This window comes from Hyaena hyaena, unplaced genomic scaffold (genome assembly GCF_003009895.1).
Source record: "Hyaena hyaena isolate Hyena2069 unplaced genomic scaffold, ASM300989v1 scaffold_227, whole genome shotgun sequence".
Classification (NCBI taxonomy): Eukaryota; Metazoa; Chordata; class Mammalia; order Carnivora; family Hyaenidae; genus Hyaena; species Hyaena hyaena.
Window position 1 is genome coordinate 676,697 of NW_024080859.1, and position 20,601 is coordinate 697,297.

The window sequence follows — 20,601 nt, forward strand, 5'->3', positions numbered from 1 at the left end:
CTGATTTTCCTTTGCCTTTCAGATCCTGACTTCCTGCCCCCTCCTCCAGGGAGGCCTCCCTGACCACCCCATCACAGCCGCATACTCTGTGTACTCCCTGCCTGGTCACAAGTCCACTCCTGAGACCAAGGCAGGGCTGAGTCTGTCACACAGCAGGTCAGGGGTCAGCAAGTTGTAGCGGAGGGCCAAATTCGGCCCATCGTCTGTTTTGTAAATAGTTTTACTGGCAAATAAAACTTCAAAAGCACAAACCGTAACATTAAAAAACAAGGGGGGGGGGTTCAGTTTGTATCAAAATTAATGGCGTCTTTTCAAAAAAAAGTCCCCATAAACCAGGTTAACGGTTAGACTCCCAAATAGAACACTCCTGATGTCCGAAATTGCTACGGAATTAACATCTGGAATATGAGGAGAAACTCTCACAAATCAAGAAGAAGAAGACAGCAAAGTTATCCAAAGATGGGCAAAAGATACAAACAGGCAATTATAGGAACAGGAACCTCACGGGTACGAGATGATTGGCTCAAACGTCCTAGTCATCAGACAAAATGCAAGAAATGGAAGAAAGGCACCAAACGCTGCAGAATGCCTAGGGGGGGTGGGGCTGAGGGATGGAAATACAGAACGCTGCAGATAAAACAAGAGAAGGGCCCTGGAGGAGTCCACTGTGCCTGCTGGCCATGAACCATTGTGTCAGACTCAGCACGAGGGTGTGAACCGGGACAAAGCAGCAAATGGCTGCCGAGCCAAAAGACAGATGGACGGACAGACAGAGAGGCGAGAGGCCGCACCTGTAGTGTCCACTTGGGGCAGGAGGCGTAGGAAGATGGGTCGGGCATAGGGCGCCAGCACCTTCTGCAGCTCCTGGTATAGCACATTGGGGCTCAGCTGGCCGTGAGGGTCCGCGATGGCCGCCATGCCTGCTTTGCCCTCTATTCCTGGAGACAGAGGTTTCACTGAGAACACCCCACCTTTTGTCCCACTGCAGGACTGAATACACCCTCAGAAGCCCCTCGTCTCTCTCTGATCTCCAGTCCCTTCCATCTGAGCTAACACTTGCTGAAGCTAGTAATAATAATCGTTATTATTATTACTGAGCTCTTGCTGCACCCCTGCAACTCTGAGACCGTCACTTTCATGATCCCATTTACTGGATAAGGAAACCAAGGGGTTATCATCCATGAGGGGTAACTCCAGATCCAGCGTCCCGCCCAGATTGCCATGTGCAGTTATCCAAGTTGAGCACTGCCCAAGAGCACCTGTACCTCCAAGCTCGTGCAGGTTGGGCTCCTCTGGGGCTGCCATACCCTAGGACCACCCCCACAAACCCAGCTTGCCTGGCACAGCCACCCCGTACACAGCCACGTCTGTCTGGCCCAGCAGGCGGCTGAGCACGCCCTCCACCTCAGCAGTGGAAACATTCTCCCCACGCCAGCGGAAGGTGTCCCCGCCACGGTCCCGGAAGTACATGTAGCCCAGCTCATCCATCACCAGCACATCGCCTGGCAGAGGGGAGAGGAGAGGTAAGACGGCAGCCTGCCACCCCCACGGCCAGCCCCCAGGGTCTTCTCACCTGAGAGGTAGGCACTGTCGCCCTTGCGGAAGACACTGTGGGCAATCTTCTTGCTGGTGGCACTCTCGCTGATGTAGCCATCGAAGCGACGCAGTGGGTCCTGCTGGTTGATCTGGCCCACGAGGAGGCCAGGTTCCCCTGGGGAGGAGGCCACCCTCAGGCTGCGCTGGGTGGGCATGGGGTGGGGGCCCCCGTTCCCCAGGGGACTGGGCAGGGCCTGGCTCACCGGCCTGACAGGGGATGCAGAGGCCCTGGGCATCCCGCAGTGGCTCCATGGTGTCCTCGTTGACCTTCACCAGCTGGATGGGGTACACGTGGGGTAAGACGCGGCTGTTAAAGCCACAGGAGCCAACCTGGTGGGGGGGGAGTGAGCCGAGTCGGTGAGGAGCCCCTGGGGGGCATGGTGTCTTCCCGGCAGACATCTTGCCTCTCCTGCCCCAGGGCCCTGGAATTAGCGGCCCATGTGCCCTGAACTCTGTGACCTCGCATGATCTGAAAAAGCGGGTATTCAGGGCAGGGCCTCCTTCCCAGGACTCCTGCCCCCTCCTCCCACCTCCCTAGCCTCCTTTGGCCCCATCATGTGCGAAACCTGCTGACTGCTCACCACTTCCTGGTCCATAAAACCCTCTACGCTGGCAGGAAGGGATGCCTGGGGTAACCCTGGAGCCACGTGGGGACAGTGGCAGAGCCTCTGCCCCCTCCCTGGCTGGCTCAGTCCAATGAGCACAAATGCCTGTCTAATGGGTTTGTGCTGCCGGATGCTGTTGGGTATGTTTGTTACAGCAGCCACGTGTGTGTGTGTGCTTTAATGTTTTATTTATTTCTGAGAGAGAGAGAGAGAGTATGAGCAGGGGAGGGTCAGAGAGAGAGGGAGACACAGAATCCGAAGCAGGCTCCAGGCTCTGAGCTGCCAGCACAGAGCCCGATGCGGGGCTCAAACCCACGAACCGTGTGATCATGACCTGAGCCGAAGTCGGACACTTAACCGACTAAGCCACCCAGGCGCCTCAGCGGCCACTTGCGTTAATATGGCCGGAGTGTCTTCTAGGGCTGTCTGTTCACTGCCTTGTTCTCAGGTCCTGGGGACCCAAAACAGAGCGAGGCAGGAAAGAATCAAGGCCCTCAGGTTCTTGCTTTATTATTACTCTCCTCATCTGTGCCTGGCTCAGGGTGGGAGGAGCTTGATAATGGAGCCGGGTCCAGCTGAGGCAGAATGGAGACATTCATTGCTAATCATAAAAGCATCTGCAGAGAGCCTGCCACCTGGGGGTGCCAGGCTGAGCTCAGGATGGGTGGGTGATTAGAACAAACCCAGTGGGCTATGGCCCCCATGTACAGATGAGGAAACCAAGGCCCAAGGAGCCTGAGTGACTTAGCCAGTTGGAGGCGATGGGCACCCCAACCCTAGCCCTGGATCCTCCGAGCCCTGCTCTCCCTCACCACCCCCACGGGTGGAAACAGGAATTCTGAGGCCTTTGCCCAAGGCACACACAGCCTTGCTGAGGACTTGAATTCAAGGGCACGGTCAAACCACTAACTGTGCATGGGTGCTGCACGAGGGACCCCGTGCGCCCTGACAGTCCCAGGAGCTCCCCGTCCCCTGCCCTGCGGGCCTGGCCGTGCCCTCCCAGCAGATCAGGCTGTTCTTGGAGAACGCGCTGGGGTGGGGGGCCGGCAAGGAGGCAGCGGTAGCAGCGAGCCCTGAACCTCACGGCCTGCCCGCACCGCCCACCTTCCCGTCCATGTTGGCGATGCTGCAGTTGCATTCGGTGGCCCCGTAGAACTCGCCAATCTGGCGCACGCGGAAGCGCTCGGTGAACTCCTCCCAGATGGCCGGCCGCAGCCCGTTGCCCACGGCCAGGCGTACGCGGTGCTGCCCCTCGGCCTCGCGCACCGGCTGCTTTAGCAGGTAGCGGCAGATCTCCCCGATGTACTGGACCACCTGGGGGCGAGGGCGAAGCGAGCGGTGGGCGGCCACGCTGGGCCCGAGAACCCGGGTCACCCCTCCGCCCTGGGCGTCAGCAACAAAACCCGCTTAAGGAGCGATGGTCACAGACCCGCCCGGGCAGGTTATGCCCCCCACCCCCTTGCTGAATCCTCGCTGGGGACAGGGGGCCGAGAGGATGCAGTCCGTGTATCCGGGGCCCCTCCGCGGCCTGACCATCCCCTCGCTGCCTCCAGGAACCCCCCGCGTGCGTCACCGGCAGGGCAGGAAGGCAGACTGCAGTGGACACCCCACAGGCAGCCTGGAGCCGCTCTACACTGTCCCCCAGAGCTCTGGCTCCACGCTGCCTCCTTGATCCCATCCCTAGGTCGCAGGGCACCCCTCCTTCCCTAGGGGTCTCAAGGCTCCACCCCCCGGGGGGTGGGGTCACCTCCCAGATACCCTAGGTTCCTTCCAGTCCTTATCTGTGGCTTGGCTTCCTAAGGATTACCCCCATCACCACCAATTTCACCGGGGGTCACAGCCAGTAAGTGACTAGACCAAAGCTGGTAAGTGATAGAGGTTGATTTGAATCTGGGCATCCTGGCAAGTCTGACTGAAGTAGTTACTTGCTCAGGATTAACCTCCAAGTTGATCATGACAGCTTCAAAGTGCTCACAGCGTCCCCTCACCCACAGGATAAAGTCCAAATTTCTGCCAGTGGTCAATTCCCTTTGGTCCCACCACCCTCACTGCCTCTTCTCCCTCCCTTTCCCATCAACATGCTGTGCCACATGGGAACACGGGTCTCCTCCTCAGGGCCTTTGCACATGCTGTACCCTCTACCTGCCTGCTCTTCCCCAGGGATGCATCTGGGTCCTTGGGCTTAGGGTCAAACATCACTGCCACGGAGAGGCATTCCCTGAACAGTGCTTGCTGAATCTCTGATGAATCAACACATGTGCTGAGTATTCTACTGCCAACCACAGAGCTCATTGGTTTACTTCTCCCAACACTCCACGCGGGGCATGAAGGCCTGAGATCCACAGAGGGGAACAGCCTGCCCATCAGCTTCAGGCAGGACATAAGCCCAGGGCGGGGCAAGGTCAGAGCCTGAAGGTGGTGAGTTCTCTCCCCTGGTCCCCTGTGGCCCGGCCCAGCCCATCTCCAGGGCAGAACCTAAGACACAACCTGGCCAACCAGCCCTGTCTGTCCCCAGCTAGTAATCAGTTCAAGGGTGAGCACATGACCAGAATGAGGCCAATGAGAATCAGCCCCGGCCTGTGGCTCTACCTGAGCTGAGAACCTTCCTGAAGAAGTAGGGCTGGGAAGGAAGATGCATGCCGAGGAAGGAGAAACACAAGAAATGCAGAGAGACAGAGGCCCTCCTGGATCATGCTGTGCCTGAAGCTGTCCCCAGGTAGCCTTCTCAGGTCCATGAGCTCCTAAATCCCCTTCTTCAAGAAGCCAGGGCTTAAGTTAGGATTCTGGCTCCTGTCCGCTGCCCAAGTCCTGCCCTCCAAACCAGCACCAGGTAGTCCCTGCCACGCTCTGAGCAGCTCTCAGCTGTCATCTTCAGGCCAGGGGAGGGACAGCCCAGCCACGACTGAGGTAGCAGAGGGGGACAATAACACTCCCCCCATGCCCTGAGCCTGTGTCACATTGAAAGGAAACAGCTGATCTTTACTTCTGGCCTCAACCCCTGGACAGACCCGGGGCTGAAGAAAAGACATCTCAGGTCACAGCTCAGAGAGGCAGATGCAGATGCCCTGTGCTGAGACCTCCAGCCTGCACGGTGGCACCCAGACAGAGGCTGGGAGTGGGGTCATCGACCAGGGACCCTGCTGCAGCTCCCCTGCGCCAGGGTGACCTTGTACACCAAGTGCACACACCCCCAGTGGGTAGGGAGAGACACAGGCACCACACAGCCCCCCAGGGATGAAGAGGGGTGGAGGCACCTGTCATCTGCCCATCTGTTGGTTCTAATGTTTATTTTTGGGGGGAGGGGCAGAAAGAGAGGGAGACACAGAATGCAAAGCAGGCTCCAGGCTCTGAGCTGTCAGCACAGACCCTGACGTGGGGCTGGAACCCAAGAGCCACAAGATCATGACCTGAGCCAAAATCGGATGCTTAACCAACTGAGCCACCCAGGTGCCCCGAAAGTGGGGCTCTAAATAACAGCCTGCTGCCTCCCATAAAGACGGATGGACTGCTGTTTGGGGCTGCGGCCACCGCTGCAATTAACACAGAAGCCAAGCAGTCTCCCCCTCCAACAGCCAAGGGATGAGATTTCTGAACCCAAATGCAGGCGCTCGTTTTGACCTCTGAGGATTCTGTCCTCTGTTCCGTAATGAGCCCCTCAGTGTTTACCGCGTACCTTCTCTTAGACACAGAAATTCGCCTTCTTAGAAACAGAGCGACTATCAGGGGTCCAGAGATGGTGAATGATGCCCGATGCAGTATGGCAATGTCAAGGACAAAGAGAGGGACCACCAGACACGCCGGGCCTCCCAGAGGGAGGGCACAGCACCATGGACAAGGAATCCTTGCCGAAAAAGTTGAACTTGAAGCTGATCAAATATCTAGACCAGGGGTTCTCGACCACAGGCAATCCTGTCCCCCCAGAATACTTGGCAACATCTGGATACATTTTTAATGGTCACGACGGGGGGGAGGGCAGGAAGTGGGGTGCTCTTGACGTCTCCTGATGGTAAAATACCCTACAGTCACAGGACGGCCCCCAGAACGGAGACCGATGCAGCCCCAAGTACCGCAAGCATCATGATGGAGAAACACTGTGCTGGACCCAACAACTCCCAATGGACAGGAAACACCAGGGACAGAGCGACATGTGAAGAGACCCCCTATCCAGACCAGGAAAATACTACAGGACAAGCAACTTCCCTTCGTCCGTAAATATGTACAAGATGGGGGGGGGGGGACATGGGGCTCCTACAGATGAAACGATTCCCATGAGACACATTGAAGTCAAAATGTGTGGGTCTCCTCTAAAAATTGAACTTTGTGAGAATTCGAGAAATGGGAAAGACCACCTTTTTAACAAGGTGAGACGTTGGGGATTGAGCCGCTACCCAGAGGCCTGATGACACCAAGGGGTCACTGTCACTTTTTGGCTGTGATGATGGTACTGAGCTTATAGGTTTGCTTGGGGTTTGTTTTTTTTTTTCTTTTTGGTTGCATTCACATATACATAAAATTGACCATCTGAAGCACTTGTAAGTGTACAGTTCGGTAGCATTAAGTACATTCACACTGTTTGGCAGCCACCACCATCCACCAGAACTCCTCTCCTCTGAGAGAACGGACACTCTGTCCCCAAGAAAAGCTGGGTCCCCACCCTTTCCGCCAGCCCAGGGCACCCACCATCCTACTTCCTGTCTCCATGACTGATTTCTTTAAGCCCCGCATGTAAGCGGGATCATACAGAATTTGTCTTCTGGTGACCAGCTAATGTCACTCAGCACAAGGTCCTCCAAGTTCATCCATGTTGTGGAATGTGCCAGAATTCCTTCCTTTACAGGGCCGAATAATATTCTGCTTTACAAACACACCGCCTTGCACTTATCTGTTCATCCACCAAAGGACGCCACGTTGCTTCCACATTTTAACTGTTGTAAATAACGGTGCTGTGAACACTTGAGCCCAAGTATCTCTTCAAGACCTTTCGCGTCTTTTGTTTTAAAAACAGTCCTCACCATGGAGTCCCTGGGTGGCTCAGTCGGTTAAAAACAGTCCTCACCAGACACAAAAAGCCACACAGTGTATGATCCCATTTACAAGAAAGGTCCAGGACAGGCAAATCCATAAAGATACAGCACAGATCAGTGGCTGCCCAAGCACTAGCAGGGAGGGAGGGGGGACAGGGATTGGGAATGACTGCTGACACAGGTGGGTTTTCCTTTGGATGTGATGGGAATGTTCTGGAACTGGAGGTGATGGTTACACAACATGGTGAATGTACTAAAAGCCACTAACTGTCCACTTTAAAAATGGTTTCTTTCAGGGGCGCCTGGGTGGCTCAGTCGGTTAAGTGTCTGACTTCAGCTCAGGTCATGATCTCATGGTTTGTGGGCTTGAGCCCCGTGCCGGGCTCTGTGCTGACAGCTCAGAGCCTGGAGCCTGCTTCGATTCTGTGTCTCCCTCTCTCTCTGACCCTCCTCTGCTCACGCGGTCTGTCTCTCTCTCAGAAATAAAACATTTTTTAAAAAGTTTTTAAATGGTTTCTTTCATATGAATTTTGCCTCCAAAACAAGAGTCATCATCTTTCAGAGGTTTTCCAGAAACATCTATGTAGGAAACACACTGCTCTTGGGGGTTGTTTCAGATGATGCAGAAGGAGGGATGTGGGTGGAGCTGGAGGGGGCCGGACGGGGTGTTTGAAGCCCCCTGGGGCCAGTGCAAGTGTTTGGGAATTGCCTGTACTTTCTGTCCATGTTTATGGACACAGGCTTCGCTGGCGACCTGGAAGTAGAGAATTCCGAGGAACACTTTCATAAGCTGAAATGGTATAAAGTGAAGTGTATTTCCTGCTTGCTGGAAGTTTGAATCAACACCTCTTCACTTTTACAAAAGACCTACGTTCGTACTGTAATGTGTGGTTTTTTTTTTTTTTCCGTAAAAGAGAAAATCCTCTTTGGACTTCTTTTGGTTAGTGAAATCAGGTACTGATGTAGGTCTTTCCCCAAAGAGAAGCACTGTAACTTGAACTTTGGAAACGGGGTGGGGGCGGGGGCGGTGATCTGTATTCACAGCTCTCAGTAATCAAGGTAATAGAACAGCCTCATTTGCATTTCAAACCTTGGCATAACAGGTTCCTCAAGAGCCTCCCACAAGCAAAATGGAAAATCCTCAAAAGTAGAGCAAATCGGTCACTGTCCCAAGAGATTCCCGAGATGCATCCCAGAGCCCCCACTCTGCCTAGCGTGTGACCTGGGCAGCGGGCCTAACGGCTCTGGGCCCCACCCATCCAAGGTGAGGGGGGCACCTGCCAATTCGCCAGTCCCTGGACAATTCTCTCCTCTCCTCTCCTCCCTCCTGCTTCCTGGAGGAAGGTGCTAGCACCTGTATTTCTATCCCCATCAGGGCACTGAAATCCTCAGCCTGGCTTCCTCTCGCGGCGGAGAGGAGAGGAGCGTCGGGGACCTAGCCCACCCCCTCATCTACACGACTGCGGATATTGGCCTCTACCTCATGCTTACCCCACCTGAGCCCCACACCTTGTGGCCTTAACCAGCACAGGGTGGCGACTGCACCCACGGGTCTCCTGTCCTGCAGTCACCAGCAGGGAAGGCTGCTGGGGCACAGGGCGGCACGTTAGAGAACTCAGGCAGCCTGGGCCCCATTCCAGGTGCATTACAGGCCTCAACTTCCCCACCTGCACAATGGCCTTTGTGATGCCTTTGCCCACCCTCAAGCAGTCCTTCCATTGAGTTTACACGTCGAAGGGTTAGCATGGGGCCAGACACAGAGAGCGTGCTCTAGAAACGCGGGCCGCCCCCTTGTCCCCCTCCAGAGCGGCCATTCCGGGGCCCTGGAGAACCCGGGTCTGGGAGTGGCCGCCGCACAGCGGCGGACCTGCAGGTGGAAGGCGGGGGCGGCGCGGGAGGGGCAGGGCCTGACCGTGCAGTTGTACTTGACGCAGTCATCCCAGAAGCGGCTGGCCGAGAACTTCTTGCGGAGGACCACCGTCAGCCCGTAGATGAGACACTGCCCCACGCCCATGATGTTCCCTGCAGAGGGCGCGCTCGGTGAGGAGTCCCCAGGCGCTGCCCCGCCCCCGCCCCGGCCCGCCCCCAGTACCTGCTGTGTGGTACAGGGGGAGGCAGTCATAGAGTACGTCTGCCACCCGCATGCTGTAGGCGTGATGGCCGAAGGCTGCGATGCGGTAGTACCTGCGGAGGGGGCGGGGAGCGCAGGGACGGGGACTTGCGTCCTCCTGGGTATGGGAGTGGGGGTAGAGTGGAGGGGGGGAGGGGGGCACAGCAGGGACCCAGGCAGAGCCAGACCAGCTCAGAGCGCGAGAAGCACCTGCAGCCCATAGTTGCCGGTGCTGCTAGGCGCCAGGAGGAATATAGGGAACAGAGAAAAGGAGAGGTGCTGAAGGTGACAGCCAGAGAGGTGTGGGGAGGTGACACACGAGCTGAGACCTGGTGTGAAGGAGCTGTGGGGGCTGAGCTAAGGAGCGCCCTGGTGAGAGCAGAACATGTGCAAAGGCCCCGAGAGCAGAAGGACCCTGGCCAATTGGAGAAAGTTTAAGGAGGTGAAAGGGCATGAGCGAGGGATGGAAAACGACAGCACAGAATTGGTAGGGGTGCACAATGCGTGCGTGTATTTTACTCTGAGGGCCAAGGCAGATGCAGCAAAGTCTGGCACAGGGCCGGTCTGGTGTAGGATCTGAAACCCCCCTGCGGCCACTAAAGGGAGCGGCATGAGACCGAGGAGGGGCACGGAGCGGCACTGTCCTGGGATGGGCCGTGGGGTTTTGGCAGGTCAGACAGAAATGTCCACAAGATCCCAACAAGAGCAGAGGGAAAGGGTCAGTGACCTGGAGTCACTCTCCAAAGCTGGGGCAACACCCATGGGCCCCCCTCACCTGCTGTGCACTACAATGGCGGCCTTGGGCAGCCCTGTGGTCCCCGACGTATAGATGTAGAAGAGGCGATCTGCAGGAGATGCACGCGTTGGGGTCCAAGGACTGGGAGGGGGGGATGAGGGGACAGGGTGGGCACTGGCGGCGGGAGGGGGGCGTCCCACCCTAGCCTCAGCATCTAGTCCCTTGTCAGGGGGCGGAGCCTCACCATCCATTCCCTCGCCAGGGGGCGGAGCCTCACCATCCATCCCTTGCCAGGGGGCGGAGCCTCACCATCCATCCCTCGCCAGGGGGCGGAGCCTCACCATCCATTCCCTTGTCTGGGGGCTGTGCCGGGGGCTCCGTGGAGGCTTCCTTCAACAACGGGTCCAGGAGCCGGGTGTCGGGCAAGACGCCCTCGGGCCCCAGTTCTCCAGAGCAGAACTTGAGCAGGCTCTTCCCCAGCTGTCCACTCACCTCAGCCACCGCTGTAGCCCAAAACATACGTCAAGGTCAAGGACGGCCAAGATCTCTCCCAAGACCCGGGATGCACCACACCATCTCCGTGCCCACTCCCCGCCCCGGGGAAGCCCCAGCTCCCCCTCCTGCCCCCCCCCTTAGGATGATACCCGCGCCCAGCCTCACCTGCTGCCAGCTCTCCTCCGAAGATGAGGGCCTTGGCACCCGAGGTGCCCAGGCAGAAGGCCAGGGGCTCCCGCCGCAGGTTAACATTGAGCAGCGCGGCTTCCACGCCCGCCTTGGCCAGGCCCAGCCACAGGCCCACGAACTCGGGCCGGCCCTCCAGGAAGAGCGCCACCACGTCACCCGGCATGAAGCCCAGCTGGAGGAAGAGGTTGGCCACCGCATTGGAGTAGGCGTCCAGCTGCGCAAAGGTCCAGCACACGTCGCTGCCCGCGTCCACCAGCGCCAGGCGGTCAGGGTGCCTCCGTACCACCACCTGGAAGATCCGTGGGATGGTGTGGCGGGCCCGCTGGTGGCGCCGCAGCTCCCGGCGCACGCGGATCAGCACAGAGAGACCGCTGCGGGGAGGGGAGGGGGAGACGGCGTCACTGGGCGCCCTGCCCGGCCTCCAGGAGACCTCTCCGAGCCTCAGCATCTCCATGTGTTGAAAGCAGAGGAAAAGGTCCCTGCCCTCCTTCAATAAGGGCCTTGTGGTGGCTGGGTCTCTTGGGGGACTAAGCACAGGAAGGGCTGTTTACCAACCAACCCGGAAGTCCCGTCGATCGTCCTTGTTTCTCTCTCCTGGGACGCCCAAAGCCTCCCACAGACCCCACTAGCGCCTGCAGCCTGGACTCCGCATGTTCCACCCACCCACGCCTGGTGTCCTCATCGTCTCCTCCAGGAAACCTTTCAGGGTTCGGCGCCCGCACTGTGCCCACTGCCCCCCCCCCCCATCAAAGCATAGAGTCCCCCAGATAGGGCCAGGCTGGGGCAGACACTGGATCTGTTCCCCCCACCCCTGGAGAGTGAGCACCCCAGGGCAGTCACATCTGCACTGGCCGAGGAGCCCGGTACATACTAGGTGCTCGGTAAAAACGCCGGACTGTGCTTGTGTCCCCAAACCTGGAACTCGAGGTAGTAGCCAACAGAGGCAGACTCTCCCATTCATCTCCCAAATGATGAGCACCTACTGCGTGCCAGGTCCACGATGGGCAAGAGGGACGCAGCGGTAACGCAGACCTAACCCTTCTTCCCCTCCATCCTTCTTCTGATCTTTCTCCCTTTCCACGCTGCTCCCCCTGCCACCCACCCCTTGCTCACTCACTCTAGCCACAGGGCCTTCCTGCTGTTCCTTGAACACACCACCTGGCATGCTCCCACCTCAGGGCCTTTGCACGGACTATGTCCCCTGCCTGGACCCCTCTTCTGCCACATCCACACAGCTCCTCCCCCACTTCCATTAGGTCTTGGCTCAAATGACACCCATCTGTTATTGCACCCCCCTCCTCGCCCCTCTCTCGTCCCTGCTGCTTTTCTTTCAACCCAGCACTTACTGATTTCCCATCTTGCCCCTGGGCTATCTCTTTCTGCCCCGGGTGACAGGGACTTCTGTCTGTTTTGCTCTAGGGCTTGGAGAAACAGTGGTGAAGACAGACTAAGGCCCCGCTCTCCTGGGGCCTGCCACAAATAATCCTACAGGACAACTGTCTTGGAGAGAGAGGCGTCGGAGCTCCCAGGCCAGGTCTGAACCCCACGGCCCAAGAAAGCAGCCAGCCCGAACCCGGCAAGACCTTTGCTAAGAGGAGGGGCTGCCACACGTGATCAAGGCCCAGGGCAGGGCCACCCTGGGAAGAGGCGCAGGCATAGGGACAGCTGTGAGGAGCATCAACGAAGGGTCTTGGGCAGGTTGCCGCCCACCAGTTCCCTCTGGGTGCCCGCCTTATTGCTGTCAGGTGACAACGGCCTCCACGTAAATGAGCACCCCTAATCGGAGAGCCCTGCTCATCGAAGCCCCAGTTTGCAGTGACCAGGGGAAGCAATGCCTGCATCTGATCAGGAGCCTGGCACGTAGTAGGTGCTCAGTAAACAGAGGTTGAATGACTGCTTTCAAGCCCCTGACCCTGGAGCCCAGCATCCCACCCCTCCCTGGCGACCAGTGCAAAGGCCCAGATGTCTTTGGTGCATCATACCTGAGCACCTGCTTCGCAAAGGCAGAGCTACCAGGCCTGAGAAGTCAGATCAGTGGAGGAAGGGGACAGGGGCTGGGGGTGGGGTGGCAGGGATACTGATGCCAAAGGGGCAGGAGTCGTCTTTTGGGGAGATGGGGACATTCTGTATCTTGACAGTGGCGGTTACCTGGGTGTGGACCTCTGTCCAAACCCCAAATGCGCACTTAGAATGGATGCATTTCATTATATGTGACGCTGCAAAAACAATGGACGAAAACGGAGCTGATTGGTGGCTACCAGGGGTTGGGGGGAGTGGAGAGGGGGAGTAAGTGCTCATGGGAACAGGGTTTCCCTTTCGGGATGGGAATGTTCTGGAACTACATAGAGGTGGCATTCTGCAACTGTGAATGTACTCAAGGTCACTAATGGAAAATGTTGTGTACGCTTTACTACGATGAAAATGAATAAAACAACTCACAAAGACGGACTTGCAGCAGGGTTAAAAAGGAGGGGGGGTCCTTGCCTTCCAGAAATATGCTCTGGAACACTAATAGGTGAAAGGATGTGCCCACGGGGCTCAGACAGCAGAGGAAGTGCATGGGGACAAGCAAGAGACCATGTGAAGGTCATGGATGCTGGGGGATGGGCACATGGGCTCATTACATTATTCTCTCCGCTTTGGTAGGCACAAAATCTTCCATAATAAAATCTTTTGAAAAAAATGTGTTAACCCTCCAGAGGGCCTGTGAGGCCCAACCCGCCCCAGCCCCATCGGTCTGCCCACCTCATCACCCTCTCTTCCTCCAGCTTGTTCTCACCTCCTTCACTGATTTTCAGCACGGCAAAAGTTTCCTGCCCCAGGACCTTTGCCGATCCGGATCCCACTGCTGAAACATTCTGCCCCAGACCCCTCATCAGGGTTCCTACACATCCTTTCCCTCTCGGCTCCAATGTCCCTTGCCTAGAGACGTCTTCCCAGCACTGCCCAGCTTGGATCGCTATGGCTGTTTGAAAACATGCCTGCAAATTCTCTGACAGTCTCCCTTCAAAATGCAGGGCCTATTTTCCCACCCCTCGGGAGTGGGCAGACTCAGGGACTCACTTCTAATGAAGAGAACGTGGCAGTAGTCATGCTGTGTGACTTCCAAGACAGGGGGGCACCGAGCCGGCACCTCTCCTCCAGGCCCGCAGACCTTCTCACACTCTCCCCAGACACTGGCCCTCAGAACCTAGCACCAAGTTGTAAGAAAAGGAAGCCCAGACCACATGGCGAGGCCCCGCATGGGTGTTCTAACAACGTGTCTGAGTGAATAAAACTTTGGGTAATTCTGGCCCCAGATTCTGAGTCTTCCACCTGAGACTCTGGACACAGCAGAGCAGATAAGATGGTGACATCTTGGTGACATCTGACTTCTCGACCCACAGAGTCACAGGAAATGATACTGATCACTGTCTTAAGCCTCTAGGTTCTAGAGTAATTTGTTACGCAGCCATGGAACTCATGGGTGACTGATACACTCCCAGGCCCTGTTTTACTCCTTCAGAGCAGTCTGCACAATCTAAAACCGTCATCTTCCTTTACTGATTTCCTGAACTTTTTTGTTAATTTCTATGAGCGTGAGCACCCAGGTTTTCTGTCTGGTGTGTCCAGGGATATGGTTCCAGCATGAAGCTCAGGACCTGGAACGTAAGGATGATGGTATCTACTTGCTGAAGAGCGTCCCCCAAAAATTCATGTCCACCCAAAACGTCAGACCGTGACCTTATTTGGAAGTAGGGTCTTTGCAGATGTAATTAAGGGAAATATGAGATGAGGTCATCCTGATTCCCCAGAGCAACCTAAATCCAATGACAGGTATCTTTTTTTTTTTTTTTATGTTCTTAAAAACTTTTTTAAATGTTTATTTACTTTTTGGGAGAGACAGAGATGGAAACAGAGTTTGAGTGGGGGAAGGGCAAAGGGAGACACAGGATTCAAAGCAGGCTCCAGGCTCCGACTCTCAGCACAGAGCCTGGCTTCATGACCTGAGTCAGACGCTCAACAGACTGAGCTACCCAGGCACCCCTTTTAAATGTTTTTTTTTTTAAGTTTATTTATTTTATTTTTTAAGTTTATGTAAGTTTTTCAAAGTTTACTTAATTTAGCTAATTGAATTTAATTTAGTTAATTTAATAATATAAATTTGTTTAATTTATCTAAGTTTATTTTTTAAAAATGTTTTATTTATTTCTGAGAGACAGCGTGAGCAGGGGAGGGTCAGAGAGAGAGGGAGGCACAGAATCTGAAACAGGCTCTAGGTTCTAAGCTAGCCGTCAGCACAGAGCCCGACACGGGGCTCGAACCCACAAACCGTGAGATCATGACCTGAGCCGAAGTTGGACGCTTAACCGACTGAGCCACCCAGGCCCCCCTAAGTTTATTTAATTTTAAGTTTATTTAAGTTAAGTTTAATTTAGCCACCGCTTGGATGGCTCAGTCGGTTGAGCATCCGACTTCAGCTCAGGTCATGATCTCACAGTTCTGGGTTCAAGCCCTGCGTTGGGCTCTGTGCTGACATCTCAGAGCCTGGAGCCTGCTTCGGTTTTTGTATTTCCCTCTCTCTCTCTGTCCCTCCCCCATTCACGCTCTGTCTCTCTCTTTCCCTCAAAAAGCAAATAAACATTTTTTTAAATTTAATAACTAAACAGAGTTTATTTAATTTACTTTGAGAGAGACGGAGCAAGTGCGAGCAGGGGAGGGACAGACAGAGAGAGAATCCCAAGCAGGCTCCACACTGCCAGCACAGAGCCCGACACGGGGCTTGAACTGCACAAAACCGTGATATCACGACCTGAGCCAAAACCCAGAGTTAGATGTTCAACTGACTGAGCCACCCAGGCACCCCCAGGTGTCTTTTTGAGAGAGGACATACAAACACAGGGGAGGGGACATGTGGAGACAGAGGCCGAGACTGGGGTCACCTGGTCACAAGCCTTGCAATACCCGGACTGCCCAGGAGCGCAGCCCAGAGGAAGGAAACAGCACCCTGGAGTTCATGGTCTTAGTTCAAATCCTGCTCCCCTGCCTACCAGCTGTGGGGTCAGGGTAGACGCTGCCCTCTCTATAGGCCTCAGTTTCCTTACTCGGAATATCAGAAGACTGAACTTGACAACCTCCAGCCCAACAAAGCTTCGGTCCTGCCACTGCCTTATTTACAAACAGGAAGTGGGGCCCGGAGCTGAACAATGAGATTCTCAGCCTACTATGCATCAAGGGTGTTAAGTGCCCCGCCAACAAGCAGCATTGAAGATCAGGGCTCCATTGTTACTCTGCCCAGGGAGATCCTGCCTCTGGGCTTTGCACCTGCTCTTCCCTCTATCCGGAGTGCTCTTCCTGTCCCCAGGTCGCAAGGCTGGCCCCTCTCATCAGCCCACCCTAGCTGAAGGAGCCACTCGCTATCCCCTCCTCTCTCCAACAGGCTCGATCCTTCTGGTCACTTTCTGATGCTTTATTATTTCCTCCTTTCCTTCTTGGTTATTCTTTTCCCTCCCTTGGCTGTGGACTCCAGAGGACAGGAAAAGCATCTGACACGTTCACAGCGGGTCACAGTGGTGATGATGTTCCCCTGAGCCCAGATGGGGTGTGGCTCCCAAGAGACCCTCGGGGATGCACTGTCCAGGGCAGACTGGCCAGAATCTGCTCGTCTCACCAGCCCGGCCTGGCCTGGCCTGGCCCCCACCAGCCCACGGCGGGACCAGAGCCCTGGTCAGCTCTCCCTGGTCTCCTGGCTCTGCGCTGGGCCAGGCCCCACTCCCTGCATCGCGGGGTGAATGGTGGTACCCAAAATAGATATCCAATTCCTGGCCCCCAGAACTTGTGAACGTGACCACATGTGGGAAGAGGGTCTTTGCAGATAAAATTAAGTTGAGGATCTTGAAAAAAGATCATCTTGGATTCGGGCGAGCCCTGAATCCAATGACAAATGTCCCTGTAAGAGACAGAAGAGATACAGACACAGAGAAGGCTATGTGAAAGGGGACGCAGGATCGGAGAAATACAGCCACACACCCAGGATCTGCCAAGGAGTGCCAGCAGCCACCAGACGCCAGGAGAGAGGTGCTGGGAGGGTCCCCTCGGAGCTTCCAGAAATGGCCAACCATGCCCACACCTTGATTTCAGACTTCTGGCCTCTATAGTGAGAGCAGAATAAATGTCTGTTGCCTTAAGTCACCCAGTGTGTGCTACTTTGTTAGAAGAGCCACAGGAAACGAGGACAGGCACACCTCCGCAACACTGAGGGATGGTTCCAGACCACCGCAAGAGAGCAAATACCGCAATAAAGCAAATCAAGAAAGAATTTGTTTCCTAGGGTGTACAAATACGTTTATACCATACTCTCATTTATTAAGTGTGCAATAGCATTATGTCTAAAAACAACAACAACGTACACAGCTTCATCGAAAACTACTTTAGGAGGTCCTGGGTGGCTCAGTCGGTTAAGCATCCAACTCCAGCTCAGCTCATGATCTCATGGTTTGTGAGTTCGGGCCCCGCATCGGGCTCTGTGCTGACAGCCAGCTCAGAGCCTGGAGCCTGTTGCCTATTTCTGATTCTGTGTCTCCCTCTCTCTCTGCCCCTCCCCCTCGCGCTTGGTCTCCATCTCTCTCTCAAAAAATGAATAAACATTAAAAAAAAGAAAAAGAAAAATTGTGCCAATAGGGTTGCCAAAGGGTTGCCACAAACCTTTGTGTTAAAAACAAAAGAACTCTGCAATATCTGCAAAGCACAGTAAAACGAGGTATACCTGTGTACCATGCTTCATCTCCGACCTTTGCCTTGCTTACTGTTCTTACCCCAGTGCCCCGTGCAGGGAGACATCCCCTTTCCCACCGTCTAGCCCCAAGTGTACTTTCTGCCCCGTTGCCCCAAAGCCTCCTCGCTGAGCGCCCCTCTCCCTGGCACAGGCCAGTCTATATGCGCTGCTCTCTGCTCAGAACCCTCCCCTGGGCACATGACGCTCCTCTGCTCAGTGTTCAAAGCCCTAGAAATCTGGCTCTGTCTGCTGAGCCCCTTGGCTCCTTGAACTCCAACACTGTCCAGCCCATACAACCCCCTGCAACACATCAGCCCCTTTCACACAAGCCCTACAGCATGGGACATGGCAGTCCCATGTTCCCTTTCTTCTCGGAGAAGCCATCACTGGTATGTGATAGCCAGAACCACAGCAGCCAACATGAGACCATGAGGGTCCCCAGCTGGAGATGCCAAACCTTTGGAGCAAGGATGGCAGAGCATAAAGACACAGGGAACCTGGGTCAGTGACAACATGCTGCACTGTGAACTGACCAACCATAAACCACCTCATGGCAAAACTCCACGTTGCATGTGGCTGTAAATGTCCTTCACTGCCAAAGCTGCTCCTAGCTGAGATGCGTGCTATTTGCAGCCAAAAGCCTCCTTGTAGAGATGAGCTCCCTGGAGGGGCTGATCCCCTCGTGCAGCACGCCTCCACTCAGCACCAGCACGTGCTGGACATCATGACAGGGAACAGGGACACACAGGTGACTAGAGCAGGCGTGACCACTGTCCAAATGGGGTTTACAACCTAAGGAGGGGAAAGGAGTTGAAAACTGCGGAAAAAACAAAGAAAACCAATGATAGTTTGTTTTTAATTTTTTTTTTTTTTTTTGAGAGAGAGCAGGGGGAGGGACAAAGAGAAGAGAGGGAGGATCCCAAGCAGGCTTCACGCTGTCAGCACAGAGCCCGACGTGGGGCCCGAACTCCCGAACCGTGAGATCATAACCTGAGCTGAAATCAAGAGTCAGATGCTCAACCAACTGATCCTCCAGGTGCCCCAAACCAATGAGAGTTTTATGCTAAGTTTCCTAAAAAGGAAACAGGATGATGTGATCAAAAGCTTTATCCACGGGAATGGGGGAGACCACTTTGAGGAAGCAACATGTGTGCTACATTTTAAAGAATGGGAAGAAGGGGCGCCTGGGTGGCTCACTCGTTTGGGTGTCTCGGTTTTGGCTCAGGTCCTGATCTCATGGTTCGTGGGTTCCAGCCCTCCCCCGTCAGGCTCTGCACTGACATTGCGAAGACTGCTCGGGATTCTCTCTCTCTCCCCCTCTCTCTCTCTCTGCCCCTCCCGCGCGCTCTTTCAAAATAAATAAATAAACCTTTAAAAATTAAAAAATAATAAAAATAAAGAATGGGGGGGCGCCTGGGTGGCTTAGTCGGTTAAGCGTCCGACTTTCGCTTAGGTCATGATCTCGCGGTTTGTGGGTTCGAGCCCCGCATCGGGCTCTGTGCTGACTGCCAGCTCAGAGCCTGGAGCCTGTTTCAGATTCTGTGACTCCCTCTCTCTCTGACCCTCCCCTGCTCACGCTGTCTCTCTCTCTCTCCCAGAAATAAATAAAACATTAAAAAAATTTTTTTTTTAATATTTAAAAAAAGAATGGGAAGGAGCCAGCAGTGGGTAAAGCTCAGGGTAGGGGGAAAGCATTCCCGGTGGAGGGTACCGTGAGTGCAAAGGCCCAGAGGCAGGAAGGAGATAGGCATGTTTAAAAGAGAGCCAAGGCCAGTGGGCTAGAGAGGAGTGAGCAGAGCAGAGGGTGGGAGTAGACTGCACAGTTACAGGGCTTTCTCCACGGTTCTGGATCATTCCACCAATGAGAAGATCGAACTTGGCAGGTTAAAGTCACATTGGAGAAATGACAGTGTTAATCATTTGTAGCGTCCAGTGAGCCAAAGATGGGAAAGAACTCAAACGTCCTGTAGTACAGGAGGGGTCTGGTCCTTACAATGGAAGGCTGTGCAGCCTCTGCGAGAATGGGGCCCCCACACAGGTGGATGGGGAAGGAGCCAAAGGTGAGAAAAGTCCCAGGTAATGTCATGCAAAGGTGGCAGATCAGACACCCAGACCCTGATCATTCTGCTTTCCTGTCTCCCCCCAGAATAGCCAGAAGATGGATTTTTTTATTTTTATTAATTTTGAGAGAGAGAGAGAGAGAGAGGGCACAAGTGAGTGAGGGACAGAGGGACAGAGAGAGAGAGAGAGAGAGAGACTCCCCTGAGGTGTAGAGAGAGAGAGAGAGAAGCAGGGCCCGAACTCACAAACTGAGAGATCGTGACCTGAGCCGAAGTCAGATGCTTAACCAACTGAGCCACCCAGGTGCCCCAGTAAAGGGATTTTTTAAAAATGTGAACACACGGACTAGGAAAATGGGAATGGAGACCAAGTTACCCCACCTTTGGAAATTGGGGAGCAGGGATGAAAGGTGGGGGCCCTTGGAGGTGGGAGAAAGCTGAATCCTGTGCTCCAGGGCGAAATGGGTGGAAGTCTGTGTAGGAAGCAAGCCCCTACATAAAATCAGTCCCAGGAAGGGGCGCCTGGGTGGCTCAGTCAGTTAAGCATCCGACTTCGGCTCAGGTCATGTTCTCATGGTTCGTGAGTTTGAGCCCTGCGTTGAGCTCTGTGCTGACAGCTAGCTCAGAGCCTGGAGCCTGTTTCGGATTCTGTGTCTCCCTCTCTCTCTGACCATCCCCTGCTCATGCGGTCTCTCTCTCTCACTCAGAAATAAATAAAAAACATTAAATTAAAAAAAAAAATCAGTCCCAGGGATGTAACGTACAACAGGGTGACTGTAGGCAATAATACAGATCTTCCTGGACTTACACTAAACACAACATGAGTTGAAAATACCATAAGTCAAAAATGCATTTAATACATCTAACCTAACGAATGTTATAGCTTAGCCTGGCCTACCTTAAATGTGCTCAAAACACTCATATTAGTTCACAGTTGGGCAAAATAATCTAACACAAAGCCTATTTAAAAAAAAAATTTTTTTTTTTACAAGATTTATTTTTGAAGAAGAGAGAGACAGAGCATGAGCAGGG

At 54.6% G+C, this 20,601-nt stretch overlaps 1 protein-coding gene across 2 annotated transcripts in view; it reads right to left on the reverse strand.

The window, feature by feature from the left end:
- The window catches only part of SLC27A1 (solute carrier family 27 member 1), a 33,969-nt gene that overhangs the window by 1,466 nt on the left and 11,902 nt on the right, over positions 1-20,601 (reverse strand). For both annotated transcript variants that reach the window (XM_039243290.1, XM_039243289.1), the window contains exons 3-12: positions 10,732-11,126; positions 10,413-10,574; positions 10,111-10,180; positions 9,318-9,409; positions 9,138-9,247; positions 3,306-3,515; positions 1,800-1,926; positions 1,574-1,711; positions 1,338-1,502; positions 792-938 (exon numbers count right to left, since the gene is read on the reverse strand). In XM_039243290.1, coding sequence (XP_039099221.1) covers positions 792-938; positions 1,338-1,502; positions 1,574-1,711; positions 1,800-1,926; positions 3,306-3,515; positions 9,138-9,247; positions 9,318-9,409; positions 10,111-10,180; positions 10,413-10,574; positions 10,732-11,126 — 1,616 coding nt within the window. The remainder of the gene's footprint in view (positions 1-791; positions 939-1,337; positions 1,503-1,573; positions 1,712-1,799; positions 1,927-3,305; positions 3,516-9,137; positions 9,248-9,317; positions 9,410-10,110; positions 10,181-10,412; positions 10,575-10,731; positions 11,127-20,601) is intronic.